This window comes from Equus quagga, chromosome 3, assembly GCF_021613505.1.
Source record: "Equus quagga isolate Etosha38 chromosome 3, UCLA_HA_Equagga_1.0, whole genome shotgun sequence".
In the NCBI taxonomy this organism is placed as follows: Eukaryota; Metazoa; Chordata; class Mammalia; order Perissodactyla; family Equidae; genus Equus; species Equus quagga.
In genome coordinates this window covers 83,770,742-83,790,500 of record NC_060269.1, presented here as the reverse complement: position 1 = coordinate 83,790,500, position 19,759 = coordinate 83,770,742, and the positions used below count along the sequence as shown (strand labels likewise).

General features: G+C 34.9%; 1 protein-coding gene across 1 annotated transcript in view; it reads left to right on the top strand.

The window, feature by feature from the left end:
* CCSER1 (coiled-coil serine rich protein 1) overlaps positions 1-19,759 on the top strand; it is a 673,696-nt gene that overhangs the window by 270,944 nt on the left and 382,993 nt on the right. Inside the window, exon 5 of the mRNA XM_046655670.1 lies at positions 13,004-13,124. Within this exon, the coding sequence (XP_046511626.1) occupies positions 13,004-13,124 (121 nt within the window). The remainder of the gene's footprint in view (positions 1-13,003; positions 13,125-19,759) is intronic.

Here is a 19,759-nt window from a genome sequence, read left to right as displayed (position 1 = left end):
CAAAGTGGGGGTGAACATTATGTAGATTATATTACTCCTCATACTTTTGCAACGTGAAGCCCATTTAAATAACTGTCAGTACTGCAGAACTAAAGACTAATCAATTATGTCTCATAACCTGGAAGAGATTCTTCATATAACTAACGTGATTTCTTCAACAAAGATTAATAACGCGTTTGATACTTGTTCTTTTGTTCTGGTCAGCCAAAAAGGCATAGCGAAAGAGGAGCAGAGAAAATGGAGAGGGAGGGTGGAAAGGGAGTGGAGGAGGAGGAGATTGATTTGTCATATGATAACGTTAACTATATTATGTGTGAAGTATAAGGAGACATATAAGGAGAAATATAAGGAAAAATAGAAAGATTTAGCTGTTAGAAAAAGTCTTATTTATTCAATAACTACTCATTAGTTGATGATAGTCAATCTAGTTAAAAAAAATTAGAGACCAAAAGATGTGAAAGAAAATTTACTGACAACTTTCTGGAAAAAAGAATAGAAAATAAAAGGAAAGAAAACAAAAGAAAAAGAAATAACCTAGAATACTTCTTGCTGGAACCTGAGGAGTCCAACTATTACCTTCTGACAGTGTTGAAATCAAATAGCAATAATTCCCTAAAGGGGCAGGGATTTTTTTCAGTTTTGTTCACTTTTGTATCTTCAGAGCCTAGAATATGGCTGGCCCAAGTATGAACTTAATAAATATTTTTTAAACAAGTTGTCTTGTTTATTCATTAAATTATATAGGATAAATATATAAAGTGACTAGTTACTCATTAACTATTTTAATTATATTAGATTATAAATTCCATGCAGATTATACTAAAACTTGCATTATTGCCTTGATACATATTGTGTAGTGTGTAATAATCATTAGTATTAAAAACAAGCAAACACGTAACTCACAAATAACCCAAGGAAAAACAACTTCGATTGGGCTTATAGGAGAAGAAATGAGAGGTAATAACACACATGAAAATTAGATATATTTTTGTCTAATAAATGGCAACACTTATAGGAAAATTATATTCACCATAGTTTTATTTACATATAAGTAATTAAACAGTATGTTTTAAAAGATTTAAGAGATTATAATGTAATCCAGGTAGAATATTTTTCATAACAGTGTATAATGTTGACACTTATTTAGAAAGAATGATAGTAAAATGCATTTTGGTTTAACCACCCTTCTCCTGAGGACATTGTCTATTGCATATGTTGAACGCTTTGCAAATTCTTTATATTCTACTATATCAGGCACCTTCTTTCTCTTATGTTTTTAAATTTGTGTGTGTGTCTTCTAAAGCCTAGGATATCAGATTGCAGAAATTTGAGGCTAAGCATTATTTAAATTATTTGGGCCTTGTTGTGCATGTTTTCCCAGAATGGATAACAACTATGATTTCACCTTATGTTTGGAAAATTCATAAAGTATTGTTTTGGCTGGTGGAGCAGAGACTTATTTATCTGTACTTGCTATTGCAAAATTACTCCAATGATAGCTCCAGGGCTCTTTCAAAGTTTGAGATGAAAAACATAACTGGGAAAGTCAGCACATTTACCCGACAGTTTTTTTCTCTAGATGAATTGAATATATATATTTTGCTGTTTATATTATTATTTTTTATTTCCGTAGTATTGGGCTGTAGACAAGTGCTGAATGAGAATTTTAACTATCAGTGCCTTATAATTTTCATTCATAAATTCCACACATACACAACTTGTGGGCAAGTCTTTGTGGCACATACATCAAGAATTTTTTTATCATATCATTTAGATAACAATTTTAATGAAAACCTATGCAGGGGCATCAAAATCTATTTTTATTGTTAATTTTAGGTGCTCTTTATGAGTGTATTGTTTATTGCTGTGTAACAAATTTTCCTAAAATTTAATGGCTTAAGACAGCCGACTTCATTCATCTTTTATGGTTTTTGTGGTTCAAGAATTCAGGCAGGGTGAAGCAGGGAGAGTTTTCCTCTGCTCTGTGGTGTTTAAGGCCTCAGCTAGAATATAAAGGCCTTTTATGCACATTCACTGGTTGTTTTTGGCTGTCAGCCAGGGGCCTTGTTGTGACTGTTGGCCAGTACATCCATGTGGACTTGGCTTTCTCACAACATGGCAGTCAGGTCTCAGCAGTGAGTGTCCCAAGAGAGAGGCAGGCAGAGGGCACAGTGCCTTCTATGACCTAGCCTTGGAAGTCACAGGGCATCCCTTCCACCACATTCTTTTAGTCAAAGCAGTCACAAAGGTCACACAGGTTAAAGGGAGGGAACTGAGACCCTACCACTCACGTACAGTGTCGAAAACAAGCAGGATAGGATATACAGTGATGTGGCCATCTTTGGAAATTACAGTCTACCACAATGTGTGTTAACAGTCCTGTAAAGTTTAACATGGAAAGTTCAGTGAACAAAGTATGTACCTTCGACTTGAATTACTCAGAAGCAGAAGACTACAGATGATGATGTTATTCTGATATTACGTGTGGAATCTGTGCCATTGATGATGGACCTCACAAACCTCTAGTGCTACTATTGTTTCTCTATATGGTCTTCTGTAGAAGCCAGGAGAACGCTTAACCTAGAGTCTTATACTCTAAAGGGTAGGTGTGCAGATGAAGAAGTGCTGATAAAGGTTTTAATACCTAAGTTATCAGAAAGCAATACTAGTTGCTTGTGACTCTACTCTTTCTGATGCTCTCTCTCTGTTATATATGTGTTTATGTATAAAATGTATATATGCATGTAATATAAGTATCATATATAATATGTATATATGTGATATGTATATGTGTACACACACACACACAACTACACAATTTATTTTTAAATACACTAGCAATCTAGATCCCATTTGGAAGAAGGCAACCAGAAGGACAAGGTAATAAAATTTCCAGCATTAGAATTATCGAAGCATGAGCTGGAGAGCCTGGATGGACATTGGTCAGAGATTTTGGAATGAAAGAGGGTAGTAGAAGGAGCAATACAGATTCAGTCAAAGGTGGAAGTTTGGACTGAAACTCCTTTTATTTAATTATTTATGTTTAACCTAAGTATTAATAATTTAAAAGTAATTCTTTGGTATTTTTCCTAAAGTGGTTATTGTATTAGTTTGGTGGTGCTGCCAGAACGAAGTAACACAGACTGGGGGCTAAACAACAGAAATTAATTTTCTCACAGTTCTGGAAGCTGGAAGTTTGAGTTCAAGGTGTCCGCAGGTTTGATTTCTTCTGAGGCCTCTCTCCTTGGCTTGTAGATGTTGTCTTCTCTCTGTGTCTCCACATGGTCTTCCCTCGGTGAGTCTGTATTTTAATCTTTTCTTCTTATAAGGACACCAGTTATATTGGATGAGGGCCCAGCCTGATGGCATCTTTACTTCATTATCTTTTTAAAGACCCTTTCAGGGTGGCCTGGTGGCTCAGCGGTTAAGTGCGCATGTTCTGCTTCAGTGGCCCGGGGTTCACCTCTTCGGATCCCGGGTGAAGACATGGCACCACTTGGCAAGCCATGCTGTGGCAGGCATCCCACATACAAAGTGGAGGAAGATGAGCACGGATGTTAGCTCAGGGCCAGTCTTCCTCAGCAAAAAAGAGGAGGATTGGCAGCAGATATTAGCTCAGGGCTAATCTTTCTCAAAAAAAAAACACCCTTTCTCCACATGCAGTCACATTCTCAGGTGCTGGGGGTTAGGATCTCAACATAGGACTTTGGTGCAGGGACACGCTTCAGCCTAAAACAGCCATCAGATACTATTTATTAAAATCAGTAATAAATTTTTATTTATTTATCTATTTATTAAAATAAAAGAACACTTTATCCATAAATTTCTTGCTCTACAGTCAGGAGGGATTTATAAATGTTTATTTCATGTTCACCATTCAAGAAGGCCATTGGCTGTTTCAGTTTGCATTTGATGTGTCAAGGACACATTTTTGCGTGCCTCAAACCTACCAGTGTTTGAGTTAGAATAAAAAATATGTAACCTTATCAACCGAATTCATATTTTACATTGTTCTGTTTTTCTCTGTCACTGGTAAGGTTTCAGTTTTATTCTAAAAAATATTGCACGATGTAAAGATTTGTGAAAAGAACTATTCAGAAGCTGAGGCAAGAAATAAATTGAGATTAAACATGCAATTTCAAGGAACAAAATTTTATGATAAACCTGATAACTATCCCAACTTGTCAAAAGGTGAAAGGTTACTATTGATACGCAACAACAGTAGTACCAAAATTTGGATCAAGTCAGATAAACCTGACTGAATTTAACGTTGCTTTTTACATTTTAGAGTTTTGTCCAAAGTTTCCAGGATATATTCATTTTCATGTCTCTCTGTATTTTTTTTTTCTCTAATCAGTTTTTACTTTAGGATGTTAACAATTTCTGTGCAATTCCTTCATGTCTTTAAAAATATATATCCCAAGATGATATTATCCTCACACAGTTTGGTTGTACAACATATTTTTTAAATTGAAATTATTTTTTAAATAACCTCTTAATTAATTTGAAGGTCTTTGCTTCCTGCTTTTGCCAGTTCTTCTTTCTCACCTGTCTATACTTTCACTATGTCTTCTGTTTTTGTAATATACTGAGAATTGTGTTTCATTTTAATAAAAGGAGCAAGTAAGTACATTGTAAGTATGTGTTTGAAGCAGAAATGTTAAAATTTCTGAATACTCTGCGCTCTTATTTTTTCTCCTCCTTTCTGCTACCCTGCCACTCAGTGATAGGAAGCCCTCACCACTTCTCACATCACTTATTTCAGTAGTATCGTCCATGGTCTTGCCCAAACTTATTCTTGTACTTAGATGTTGTCCAGGCTCTTTGTAGAAAATATAGAGTCGATCTTTTGTTAAACAGTTGATAGCAGATCCTCCTTAACTTCAGAATCACATATTAATGTTTTAGAGTTGCTTAGAAGGTCCTTAAGGCATTGGCGATAAGGTTATCTCCATTCTTCAACTTCTTGTGTCTTGTCCAGGCCCCAGTCACACTGAGTTATTTGAATTTCTCAAGATATATAACATTTCCTCATATCTCAAGGCCTTTTAGCACACTCTTTTCTATGCTTTACTAGCATCTTTTTTTTATCTAATGCCTCTGCTCATTTTTCATCAATCTCTCATTCATTACACAAATATTTATTGAGTGCCTCTTTTGCATCTGGCATTGAGCTGAGTAACAGGAGTGCACAAGATAGCAACAGTCCTACCATTCCAGTCCTGCTGGTTACTTTACTTGGCCGGCTTCTGTGTTAGCACTTCCTATATGTTGTGATTGGCCCGCTACACTAAGTTACCTCATGGGAAATGCTTTGTCTTTTATCACCATCAGTCCAGTACCTATTAAGTGCCTGGACATGGTATGGCTCAGTGAATGCTACTGATGGAATGAATGTATGTACCTGCTTTTGCTTAGTGTGTGTTTATTTATAGTCATGATGTAGTGACATTTTATCTGCTTATTTTTCAATTTCTCTTTCAATTCTGGACTATCGTTATTTCATCAGAAGAGCCTTTTGTAAGCACTCAATTAAGGATGTTAACTCAAAGGAAATATTTAGAGGTTCACCAAAACTGGTATGTAATCCCAAAAGTGTCATTGTTGATGGTGTATTTATCAACCAGAGAAACAGAACCAGTAGCTTGGCCTATGTCATTGTGGGGACTGGCTAGGCAATCCCAAAATCTGTAGAGTACACCATCAAGAAGGGCAGGCTCGAACTTTTGACATGGGCAAAATTTGTATCTCCATCAAGAAGCCCCAACTGCTCTTAAGACTTTTCAGCTGCTTGGATCAGGCCCACCCAGATTATCTTCGATAATCCCTCTTAACTATAATGAGCTCTAATCATGTCTACAAAATATCTTCACAGCTCATCTAGATTAGCGTTTGATTAAATAATGGGGGTCTGATGTATCAAAAAATATCAAAACTAGTTATAAATAATGATATTTGGTAACATTTTGAAATTTCTTACCATTTCTCCAGCATTATCTTAAGCAATTCACATGCATTAACTCATTTAATCCTCATAACCCAAGAAGAAGATATTGTTATTATTCATTTTTTACTGATGAGAAAAAACTGCAAAGACAGGTAAATTTGATTTTAGAATTGATTCCACCAGAAGATGTACATTTCACAAAAACATGTATTTTTGTCATTTATATTCACAAGTGTATCTCAAGCACCTATAGCAATACTGGACAATAAAAATCAACAGCAATTGATTACAAGTAAATTTGAAAATATATATTTTTCTAAATTATAAATCTTTCTTTGCCATGGATAAATGTACTTAATAGTGGGTTTCATTCTGACACTTGCCACTCATTTTCCAGTGGAGCAATAGGAAAACAGTTGTTATAAGTCATTTTGAAGGACAGAGCTTGCAACTTGAAGCATTTATATGAGTCAAAGCTGTGTTATGTTCTGAGGCAAATCGCTTAATGATTATACAGTTTTCTTAGGATAAAGAATTCAGATGTCAGAATATTATTGAATAGAAATGTAATTGAAAAAGATAAACTATTAAATTTACTTTTCGGAAGACTTGATACATTGTATTTAAATGAGAACCAACATGAAGTATGGTCAATAGCATGGGGACTATAGGCAGATTGGTTGAATTCTGGTTTTGCTACTCCCAAGCTGTGTGACCTTGAGCAGCGTAAAGTGTGGATAATAGTAGAACTTACTCTATAGAATTTTCCTGAGGGGTAGAGTCAATCCTGTAACTATAAATGCATAGTTAGTACATAGAACTATCACTACCACATAATGTTATTTAAGCATTTGTTAAACAAATGTTACCCTTTTGCCAGGTTAAGCTTTACCACTGGGTTGTTCCATGGTAAATACGTGGATCCTGGATATTTGGAGAGGAAGATAGGAAAGTGAACACTCTTCCGAATCAAAAGCAAATCCTTTCCTTTTAAGCCTACAGTTTGCTCGTTGATAGTAAACTATTCTGGTGAATTGGGGTGGTGACTTCAAATGTAGTTATGTATGATACTTAGAAGTTAACTGTGCTCTAAACACCTTCAGTGATTTGAATGTTTTAATTTTCCATGGAAGAGAAAAATACCTCTGCTAATAAATCTTTGGCATTTTTGTGAACATTTATTACAGTATATTGTTTCTTAGTGCTTTAGAATTGACTTTTTAGATCAAAAGACCAAACAAAGATAGAAGTGCAGTAATTAAGTGAAATGGTTTGATATATCAAACTGGAGAAAAAGAGTAACAAAATTTCAATGTTTAGGTTTTGCATCTCAGTTTATTATGAGTGTGAAAGAAACATTTTGTAGACTACCGTAATAATGGAGAGTCATTTGATGAAATAGCATATTCTTTGTGGTGTAATAAAAGGTTACACGACAAAGTCAGACTACTCAATTTTAAACCTGGAAATGATTTCTCCTCTGCCCCAAGGTTTGTAAATTTCGCACTTAGGGGTCCCAGTAGGTTTAATCATATTTGGTGTTCATATACTTACAACTGCCTAGAAACAAATGACAGTAGTGCTTAGAAAAACATTTTAGGATAAATAGTTCTTGTGGCTTTCAAATATTTTTCCTCATTTTTAAACCCCTATTTGTATAATCTCATAATCAAATTCACTTTCTCATGTCTGAATCATTTTTCTTGTATTAAGTGATGGTTGTGACAACTGACTTCCTCTAGATGCACTTCCAGCCTTTCTACATTTGACCTTCTCAGAATGCCCTGATTAGTGACCCCAATCTTGATGGAAACGCTCCATCTGTCTAGAAAGAAATGGGGACTTTAATTTTTCAGTCAGCCTTACTCTGACATGCCCTAGTAACAGAAGCCTGTGAAGGAATCTTCTGCATTTCATGCAATACATTTGAACAAATATTCTTTTCACAAAAGAGCAAATTTAGCATATAAATTTGTAAGTTGGTGCCTCAAATTATTATGTGCAACTTTGGTTCGAAGTAATAGTGAAAAACATATTGATTTTTCAACTCCTGGGTGCCAGAAAGTTACTTGAATATGTGATGCCTTGACACTGTCTCATGTTTTTTAAGTTGCTTTATGAAATAATTATCTGCTGTTCCATAAATTTACCTTTTTAAAATTTAGAAGTGAATATAATTTGCCATAAATTATTAAAGCTGGCTTTATAAATACAGTTAAATAATGTGAGTGATTAAAAATTTGGAGTTTCTGTTTGTTTCACTGTCTGATTTCTCCTACTGCCACAGTTCTTCCCATCATGAGACTTTGGTCTGAATAGTGAACCATTTGTGTCTGATGTGATTTGGAAAGTACAGAAATCTTCCTTGCCCCGAACCAGGGTTTCTACAATTATGATGGTAGCTAAACATGCCACTATGAGTCAATCACTGAGATTAACAATTAAAAGCCCTGGTAGTGTGGAAATACATTAATTTGAGGGGAATCCATGAAATGAGCATTATCACTTTAACAATTTTAGAACAAGCAACTACATCAGTCACTTAAGTGGCTTCTGAAAAAGTGGTTTTTGTTTTTCCTTTGTGGGAAGGGGAAACATTCAGAAAATGAAATTAAATTTAATCTGATTAAATTTAAAGAAAATTAATTTAAATAAATTTAAATGAAAATAGTTTTCCTGAAGGAATTTCAGGAAGTTCCATCGTTTTGAAGCCAATATCAGTATTCCACACATCTGTTCATCTGCTCTGTTTTCATAATTATATTTTAACATATGTTTTATTTTTCTTGTTTACAAAAGTAAGAAAAGATCACTATAGGAAATTTGGAAAATACTGAAAAATATAAAGAAGAAAATGAAATCACTTGTTGTCAAATAGCCCAAAGTTTACCTTCTGTAGTAATTTTTATGCATTTACCTTTATTATGGTGTAGTATATAAGCAATCTTTCTCAACTATGAGAAAAATTTGCCTTCTTGTTTCACAAAGTTAATATAATTAGCAAACCGTATTAAATTATGTTACTTCAGTTCTCTTTTTTAAAAATATCTGCTTAGTCTTACAAATGTGAACAAATATGAACGACACTGTCCCATAAAAAATGCATATTGTTTTCTTCTTATATCTCTAACATGTTTCAAAATGCCTTGTTAATGAAGTAGTAAGGCAGAGACTTGTACTGGCTAACAATTAGGATTAAATGTTGACCATAGTTTTAAAGAGTATCTTTTGCTTTGTCAGAATGTAATGATCACATAAATATCCATTACTCTGTTGACCCTCAGAAATTCTTTGTCTTCTCAGTGATATATTGCTAAGATTTCTTTTATTTCTTTTTTTCTTTCTAGCTCAGAATGAAGGACACCCTAGGCATATTTTTTGTTTTGAACAATCTGTGCTTCTTTTTTTATTATTCCATTCACTCTTTTTGAAGTTTTGAATGTCTCTAGTACTTATTTACTAACTTGCATTTATTACACTAATTCTTGGTATCTTCTGATAAATGAAATTTAAAGATATTAAAACTTGAGTGTAATTTAATTTCAGCCAACTATAAAAGCTCAGTCATTTACATGGAACTTCCAATCATCCATCTTTAGACAGTCCATTAACTGTCACTTTCATCATAGAACAATTGATGAGACTTATTTTCTTATTGACTTAGTTATTCATTACTTTTTAATTTCAATACTTTTGAGTGCAAAGTCAATTATTCCAGTCTCTAGATTATAAAAATTAAGTATTGATACTCATATTACCTTGAGTAAACAAATGCTGAAATTTTTCTTGTTCACTTACAGCATTTTCCCTGCCCACTTCTTTCTTTTCCTTTTTAAAAATAACTTAACTCAGGGCTGGCCTGGTGGTGTAGTGGTTAAATTCTTGCACTCTGCTTTGGTGGCCCAGGGTTCGAGGGTTTGGATACTAGGCATGGACCTACATACCGCTCAACAAACCATGCTGTCTCAGAGTCCCGCATGTGAAGTGAAGGAGAATTGCCACAGATGTTAGCTCAGAGCCAGTCTTTCTCAAGCAAAAAGAGGAAGATTGGCAAGAGATGTTAGCTCTGGGACAATCTTCCTCACCAAAAAGCAAAGCACTAAAAAACAAAAAATAACTTAGCTCTATCTTCCCTCGTAGAGATATAGGTAAATGCTTTCACCTAATCTGGTCAGAAGCTTATTGCTCTAAATACTTGAGAAAAGTCTCGAGAAGAAATCAAAGCTTCATTAAAAACTTGGGAGGAGGGACATTTCTTTCTTGTTCACCATAGGATCCTACTCTTAAGCATATTTCTTGGAACATACCAGTTAGTTCACTAAATATTTACTGAATAAGTGAATGTTATCCTAGAGGAGTGAATCAATAATGTTCTTCTTAGCCTGTTTCACTAGCAGTGTTTAACAGTGGAAATTTAAAATATGCTAGAGTTTTCTTCTCCCAACTGTGATGGAATTGTTTGTCGTAGACTCAAAGCTCATGCCAGGAATAAGTAGAGAAAATTAAATTAAAAAAGAAAAAGAAAGAGAAATCTGTTTGATGGTATTGGAGAAATGATGAGGAAACCAGGGCTCCTCCTTCTTGACACATACTGGACACTAATCTTTGTCTCTTGAACACCACAAGATTGTTTTAAATTCAGCTCTGCTTTTAGTGGTCATCTATTTTATATGTCAGACTCTGACCCTGAACAATTAGTAATTCAGCAAATATTTTTAGGGGAAAACTGAAGAACATAGGAATCATTTTTACATCTCTGTCTCTTTGAGATCATGGCCCCACACTTCTTGGCTGACTTACATGCTGTTGTTGTCTTCTCTTTCATTGACGTGTGCTGTCATCTTTGGTATTTGCCTTTCTCTACATTGGAGAGGATTAATTTGTTGTCCCTCTCTTAGTCTTTGAAATGCCTAGTTAGATCAGTGAAATATCACTCCAGCACTATCAGTTTTCATTTACCTGCTGCACTTTCATTTCCATTGACAAATTCCTTCCTGGGATTATCCATTGTTATAAACTGTCACGTGGGTTTATCACTGGAAGACAAGGAAGCAATGCAACTGTACACTCTGATGTCTGTGCTTAAACTAACAGATGCATAGTGACCAATCATTGACAGACTTTGAAAGAAGCGATGCGTATGTCACTGATCATGATGCACGTATCTTATTTGTGTAGTGACTATTGACTGAAGAGCTAGTAGAAAAGTTTGTACTTTATGTAATTACTCACAGTTGATATAGCGTGCTAACTGAAATTTGAACCATATTTTTGGGATGTTGGATGTTATTTAAACTATATAACTGAGATTTGTGCATATCAGAGCCACATAAAATGAGGACTGAATATATATATTCAATTTTATTAGTTGTCAGGAAAATATGAATTAAAGCTACAATGTGGTACCACTATACACTTATAGGAGTAGCTGTGGAGGCAGAATTCTAAGATGATCCATGATTGTAGCCCTTGTATAATTCCTTCTACTGGGAAGATTATAGGACATCAGTACTGTAATTACGCTATAATACATGGCAAAAAGGAATTTGCAGGTGTAATTAAGGTTACTAATCAGTTGACTTTGATAAAACACTAAATCTAAATACTAAATTAGATACTAAAAAGGAGATCATCTCTATGGGCCTAATCTAGTCACATGAGCCCTTAAAAAGCAGAGATCTTTTTCCCATCTGTTAGCTTCAGAAGAAATCAGAGAGATTTGATGCATGAGAGGGCTTCAGTGAGAGGGATGTTCACCGTTACTGAGATAGACAGGCCATTGGCCACTGACCTGTGAGTTGCTTCTAGGACCTCAGAGTGGTCCCTAGCCAACAGCCAGCAAGGTAAAGGAGACCTGAGGCCTACTGCTTCAGGGAACTAAATTCTGCTCACAGCCTCAATGAGCTTGGAAATGGGTACCTCCCCCAGAACCTCTAGATAAGAGCACAGCCTGGGTGACAACTTGGCACTGGCCTTGTGAGACCCTAATCAGAGAACTCAGTTGAGCCCATCTAGACTTCTAACTTACAGAACTGTGAGATAATAAAAGGGCGTTGTAAAAGGGCGTTAAGTTGCTAAATTTGTGTTAATTTGTTATGCAGCAATAGAAAATTAATACAATATTAAAATTTTAAAAAGAAAACAACTGGCAAAACCAAGTGTTGGTATAGCTGTGGAACAACTGAAACTCTTATTCTGTTTTGGGAGTGCAAATTAGTATGATCAGTTCAGAAAACTGTTTGGCAATATGTACTAAATCTGAACATAAAACGTATGAACGTACCCTAAGAGCAATTACAGCTTGTAGATATTTTTTCCAATATAAATCATTTGTGCACTGAAAAAAAAAAGTACAAGAAAGTTTATAGACATTTTAAAATAGCCCAAGACCAAGAACAATCCACGTGTCTGTCAGCAATAAAATGTATAAATATATTGTGTTGTGTTCCTTCAGTGGAGAGTTACATGGCTGTAAGAATGAATCAAGTACTGCTGCCCATGAATGAGCCTTACAAATGTATGTTGAATGAAATAAGCCACACATAAAAGAATCTACACACAGGAGAGTATGAGCTCATCTATGTAAAGGTCAGAAATAGGCAAAACTAACCTATGATTATATAACTGATAATAATGGCTAAGTTTGGAGGCTACAGTAGTGATTGGGAAGGGGTACCACAGGCAGTTTTAGGGTGCTGGTTTAATGATCTGGATGCTGACTAAACAGGTGTATTCATGTTGCAAAGATTAATTTAACTATGCATGATTTGTGCACTCTTTCTTCAGTGAAAAGCTTTATTTAAATGAAGGCCTATAAAGTGTTGGCAACACCTTTTCCACTGTGTGGCTTAAAAAAAAGAAAAATTGCCTAAGGCCATGCAGCTTGTGAGCAGAAAGACTTAGAATGGAAAATGATAATTAAGGATAATTTAATGATAATTAATGTTTTAGTTGAATTATCTCTTTCATTTGACTGAAAATAAAAGAGGAAAAAGAAAAGTGAGAGCAGTAGATAAATAATTTTGACATTTACAATTAATTCTTTTAATAAAACAGTTTGCCGGGAGGACTCCTACCATTCTGTAGTGTCATGTGCTGCTGTCGTTCTCACTCCCATGGAACCAACAATAGACATGAAGAAAAGAGAAGACCTGAAATTTCCTGAGCCTTCCAAACAGTAAGTTTTCGTTTGATTTTTCGGAGCTTTGTAAACTAATTAGATAACTGATCAGAGTCGGATTGCGCAGAAATTGTGATTTATAATGAATGTATTAACACTGGTATATTGAGAGAACAGAAATAAATTTTGTACATTAAAAAAAATCAGTTTCTCCTACGTTCCTCAATGAACTTCTGTATCTTCTGACTTTATGTGTTTGAACTATATGCCATTCAAGTTTCATTTCGTTACCTTGTCTTAGGGACATGCCTAAGTAGACTGACACGCTTCATCTCCGTAACCCTGTGATTGTGGATGTACTGTTCTTGGAGTGCTTATTTTATAGTTATAAGCTTTGGTGATCTCAAATGTGATCAGTTTTTAGTGTAAACTTTTTAGCCTTAAGTTGGTTTGCACTTTTGTAAGGAATGACAGTTATTCTTTTTAACTCTTTATATTAAATTATCCCAAATTAAAACTTTACACTATTTCCTGTTTCCATATTTTTTGACATTTAAACAAATCAAGCTTCATTTAAATTTAAATTTGATCTTACATTGAATAAATGATAGATTTCTTATAATGACCAAAGCGTATTAAATTTGTGGTAACATGTCAGATACATGACTTGAAATATCAGATAAACTAGGGTTATTTCTAATTATGCATTAAGCAAATCAAAAGAGAAAACCTACTGATGATTATCTAGTGACGGTCGGGCCATGCCGGCTTTAAGGTCCCAGGTTGGAGACTAGGCGATGATGGTGGTGCCATGGATTGCTGGCTGACCACCCAATGAATGAGGTGGGAGTTACCTACTATTTTTCGCCGTCGGATTCCACTGTATGATACTCGTTTGTTTCTTGATGTCTTTCTACTGGATAAGCTCCTGAAGACAGAGTTCCCTGGAACATGATAGTGTCTGATACTCTTTGTGAAATCAATTAGAAAATTTCTTAATGTTACATTCAGTAATGTTGAATTCAAATGGAGCGATGTATATGTTTGATTGCATGAAGATATTCAATATTAGTTTCTCATTATAGAGAAAAGAAATACTAACTAATTCAGAAAGTAATGATTGTAATTCAGTTTTAATACAATCTAAAAGTGAAAACAATTTAACTAGTCTTAATATAGTCTAATTTTTAGGTTCCAAAAGCCATTTTTGTCTAATAGGAGGAAAATTACATCTCATATATGCCAATTGAATTATGTTAGAAAACTCAAATATGTTTTCCTGCAGTGTATATATGAGTTTACATAAGTTATCTATATATTTGTAAATCAGACCTTAAGTTGTTTTCATTATGTTTCAGTGACTGTTCAAAACTGGTGAACAGTGTTATTTGCTTACATAAACTGTCTTTTTTCCAGTCTTCAGCTACTTCATAAATATTCATTCTTCTTTATTCTGAGGTGTATATTAAAGCAGACGGCATTTGTTAACTGGCTATTCTTTTTCTTCCTGTTACCCTACATCCACTCTGATACTCCTCTGCCTTCTCTGAATCTACCTTCTTATTTAAACATTCTCCCTCAACAATACCATTCATTCATTCATTTGGATTTTGTTACTGTTTTTGTTTTTCTGAGTCAGAGGGACCTTGGTTAAAATCTTAACTCTGTAACATGTTGGATGGAAGTAGGGGACATTTTATTTAAACTCTTTGTGCTTTCCTTTCCTTGTCTGTTAATTGGGGTGATATCACCATCCTTACAGGGTCATTGTGAGTATTATGTGAAGTCATATTGGTAAAGGACCTGATATCTAAAAATTCATGAAAGTATTGGTTCTATTACTCTTTCCATAGCTTCAACTATTAACATTACCAATGACTTAACAGATATATGTCTCTTGAAGCCTCTTCTTAATTCAAGTCTAATATTTATCTGTTGACTTGACTGTCTAACTAGTTGTCCTACCAGAATCTTTTAGTAAGTATATCTAAAACCAAATTAATGATTCCTCTAGGGTCTTTAAACGTTTGATTCTTTCTGACTTCTATATTTCTTTAAAGCTACCATTATTTTTATTTTCTTAAAATCTCGATATGTTTTCTCCCTCACATCTCACATTCAATTAGTTATTGATTACTTGATTAATGTCCCCCTTTATATTCTTCTTACCATTTGAGCTCACCAGGAAGGGATATACATTTCATATTTTTAAAATTTTTCTAATGTATCTATTCAATTGTGATCTTAATGAAGCCATTCAAATAATGGTCATCTATCTAATGGAGATTATGTATGCCCTCCATACCTCACACTGCTATTTTGAGAATTAAATGGTAGATGTGAATATATGGCAAGAACACAATATAAATGCAAGGCATGGTGATTAATTCAAAACTCTTGTTTGCCAATGAGAGAAGTTCCAATGCAATTTGGTTTCAGAAAAATCAAGAGTGGGGGTTGTTGTTGGCTCATATAATTAAAAAGTTTAGAGATAGAAGTTTCCTCGAGTATGGTGGAGTCTGGTACTCAAATGATGTCATAAAGGGCCATTCTCTCCATCTGTGTCTCTTTACTCTGCTTTCCTGTTTGTAGTTTCCATTTTCAGGAAGGTTCCTCTAATGGTGACATTACAGCCTTCAGCAGCTACTGGGACAGATTTTTATCTTTACAACAAATCCAATGGAAAGAGATGGTTTCTCTTTTCCTTTAATCAACACAGAAAAGCCCCGGATTTCAGTGTCATTGGCTTTGACTACCTTAGCTTCTTTGACATAACTGTGCTGAGGCAGTTGCTGTGCCCAGGAGTACTTGATGATATGATTGGCTAGAACCAGGTTACGTAACAAACTCTGGAGCTGAGGGTGAAGATGAGAGGGGAAACGTGATTCCACACTTGGAATATGAGTGATGTTGATGAAAGAAGGCAGGGATAGATGCTAGGAAAACAATGGAAGTTCAATATAGATAGTAATATTATCACCATTAGTTTTAAAAGTCAGAATCTTTATTATATTTAAACTATAGCTGTTGAAATATTAACATTAAAACATAACTATGTACATCTTTATTTCTTGTTTTGTTTATTTATTTATTTGCTGAGGAAGATTAGCCTTGAGCTAACATCTGTTGCCAATCTACCTCTTTTTTTGCTTGAGGAAGATTAGCCCTGAGCTAACATCTGTGCCAGTCTTCCTCCACTTTATGTGGGGGTTGTTGCCACAGCATGGCTGACAAGTGGTTTAGGTCCACACGTAGGATCTGAACCTATGAATCTGGGCCACCAAAGCAGAGTGCACTGAACTTAACCACTATGCCATGGGGGGCCCCTGTTTCTTGTTTTAAATGATTTTTCTCCTGCTTAATTTTCTTTTTTTGAGGAAAATTAGAGCTGCACTAACATCCGCCACCAATACTCCTCTTTTTGCTAAGGAATATTAGCCCTGAGCTAACACCTGTGCCCATCTTCCTCTATTTATATGTGGGATGCCTGCCACAGCATGGCTTGATAAGTGGTGCGTAGGTCTGTGCCTGGGATTCAAACCAGCGAACCCTGGGCTGCCAGAGCAGAGCATGTGAACTAGCCACCAGGCTGGCCCCTCACCTGCTTAATTTTACTTCATATTGTTTGATTCAGCTGTGCTATTGAGAGACCATGTAACTTGGTGGTTAGGAATTCAGGCCTTGGGCTGGTTTTTTGAAACTTTCTTAACCATAGTTTTTTTCTTTTTAATGTGGGAGTTACTTTATTTGCCTTACAACAAATATATTAGGTAAATAACCATATCACATTTTTATAGATGGACTTACCAAGTCCCTGTATGGTATTAGTTTTGTGTATTTTGGATTTTCCATTAGGAAAAATAATAACCCACTGATATAATCCTGAGATATTAGAATGCTTTAAGTTGAGACATTGTCTTTGGGTACCTAATATTTCCTTTAAATTTAGGATGGAATTATTTCTTTAAGTAAACTTTCCCCTCTAATTTTAAAGGCTTCACATAATAAATATTCATAAACCATTGAGTCTTTGAAAAATAGAACTCATAGAGTCATACAATTGAGAACTCAGCAAATCTCTTGCTAAGAACTGCAATAATCTCCGTAAATGGGCTTCAGAATATGTAAGTTTGCACATAAGAAAGAATATGAGGATATTATAATCTAAGTGAAGAGGCAAAACATGCACCTAAAAAGATACATCATGGCATAAAGGCAACAGATGCTGTTTATTCAGTGTAAGGTATAAATTCTGGTTAGGCGTATGATTGTTTAAAGTAAGGTCAGGCTTATCGCTGTATTGTATAAACTTATGAAATAAACCCAGAATATTGGTTTTAATTATACCCTTGTATAGATATATCATTTTAGAATATAGGAAACACTTCATGATTGAAATATTTGTATTATCAACTTTTAGTCATATTCCGGTGATAGATAAATATTCTAATTTTGACACTTTGTTTTTAGATATTCTCATGTATTTATCAGCTTTTAGACATATTCAATCAGAAAAAAATAGGAATTATTCCGATTAAGAATGAAGTATGCATTTTTCAGTTTAGCAAGTGAGAGGGAGAAAATATCTAAATCTTTTAGGAGGGAAATCTACATTCTGAGCACTATACTGGGACAGAGTCAGAGCTTTTCTTTTATTGATATATTTAAACTTTATCTTCATTCAGAAAGCAAGGGTGTGGATTTTACTTTACTTTTCAGTCTCATCTGATAGGTAGCTCAGAATAGCATGGAAAGGATAAATTTGCTAGAAAAATTGAAAAATTTGTGTGATCCCAAAAGAATATACAATTTTCAAATATTTAATCATAAGAGTAGAATGTTGAGATCAAAGCTTGAAGTGCGAAACTGTATAAATTTATAAAATCCTAATATTAAAAATATGCCCACATATCTAGCCACTCAGCATGTCGCTCAAACCCATACATTTCTCAAATCACATTTTGTGCAAATAAGGACCTAAATATACATAAAATTCAAACTCTGAAGAGAATGGAAGAATACTGCTTCCATGATTGCTTATGGATTTCATCTGGTGCTTTTATTAGAAATATGTTTGTTGAAATGCATATGCTTGGTTTGAGCATACTATGGCTCAGTCTCTGAAATGAAGGGATTTTATGACCATTGTGAATTTAGAAATCTAGAGGTGAAAGGGAGAGAGGGAAATTATTCTATTCTTTGTCCCTCTCCATGTTTTATTTGTTTGTTTTATATAGAGCCATCTAAACTTCAGAAGATATTTGATTATTGTTTCTATTTGTGGAAATGAATCTAACATGCTGTCGTTCCCTCCAAGTTTCAAGGCCTCCTTGTGGGGCTTCATTTGTTGACATGAAGAAGGTTCATTGGACTGCTTTTGAAAGGGCACAGATGCCGCTTAGCACAGAAAGTCTTATTCTTTAACAATGGCGAAAAGTAACCTATTTTATCCTTAAATGATACTTAAGTACACACATCTAAAGTTCTGTTAGCTCTTTTTATTTTGTTTTGCTTGAATGAATAATGTATGTTAAATTTGGAAATGTTTAAGTACTCTCTAGTGTCGTCTGTAAAGTTGTTACACAAACTCTGTAGCTGTACTGGAAACACATCAAAGAATCCTATTATCAGCTGAGCCCCAAGTTTCCTTTACAAATTTCAGGGGAGTATATTTATTTATGCTTTCAGGTAAACATTTATTCACTAATTTAATCCAACAAAAATAGGTAATTCTTAAGTATTTGTTTTGTCCTTGGCACTGTCTCAGGGCTGGAGATTTTGAGTTGAAAAGCAGATGCTGCCTCACGTGAAACTTGAAAACTCACGTGTGTGGTCAGGGAGACACACATTAATTAATTAATTGCGTCAAGAAATCCAAGATCGTAGATGTGACAATGGCTGTAGTGTAGAGGTATGTCATGTTATAATTGCTTATAGCACGGGGCTTTGACAGAGCCAGGAGATGAGGGAAATCTTCCCTGAGGAAGTGACTCTTGAGCTAAGATCTGAAGGATATTACCTAAGTGAAAAAGCAAAGACCTGACGGCAGAGAGAACATGTAGTTCTAACACTCTGTGATGTCTGGGAGCAGGCAGAAATTGAAAGAAGCCTGGCGGAAGTGAAAGGAGGTCAAAAACATGTTTTTAAGCAGGGCCCAGGTGACATGATCAGATTTGCCTTTTGGAAACTTCATCCTGGTTTCTCAAATAGAAGAAATTGGGTGTGGTGGGGGCAGCGGAGTGATGGAGCTAGCTTGGGAGAGCCAATCTGTTACCATTTCTTCCCAACTACAGGTTCACTAATCTCACATTAGAAGCTTGAAATCAGCCATGGTGGGTATTTGCACCATAGAAATTAGGAATCCTGCAAATGAGGGCTCTTCCCTCACCCAGAGAACTGGTTGTTAACTACTTACCAGCACACTACTAAATAGAGGACGGGTTGAGTGGCTGAAGTGAGACTGTCTACGTGATTGCTGGCAGTAGCTGGGAGTAGGGTGCTGTGTTTGGAGCTGGTGAAATGTGAAAAGAGAACTGAGTCAATATGTATTTCAGAACCTCGGCAAATTAAATGTTATTAAACTAAAACTTGCAGTATGTTATCAAGCACTTTCAGTAAGGATAAAGATGAAATATTATCTGTATTACTAATTGTAATTGTAAAAAAATAATGTAATCCTATGACAATCCTAA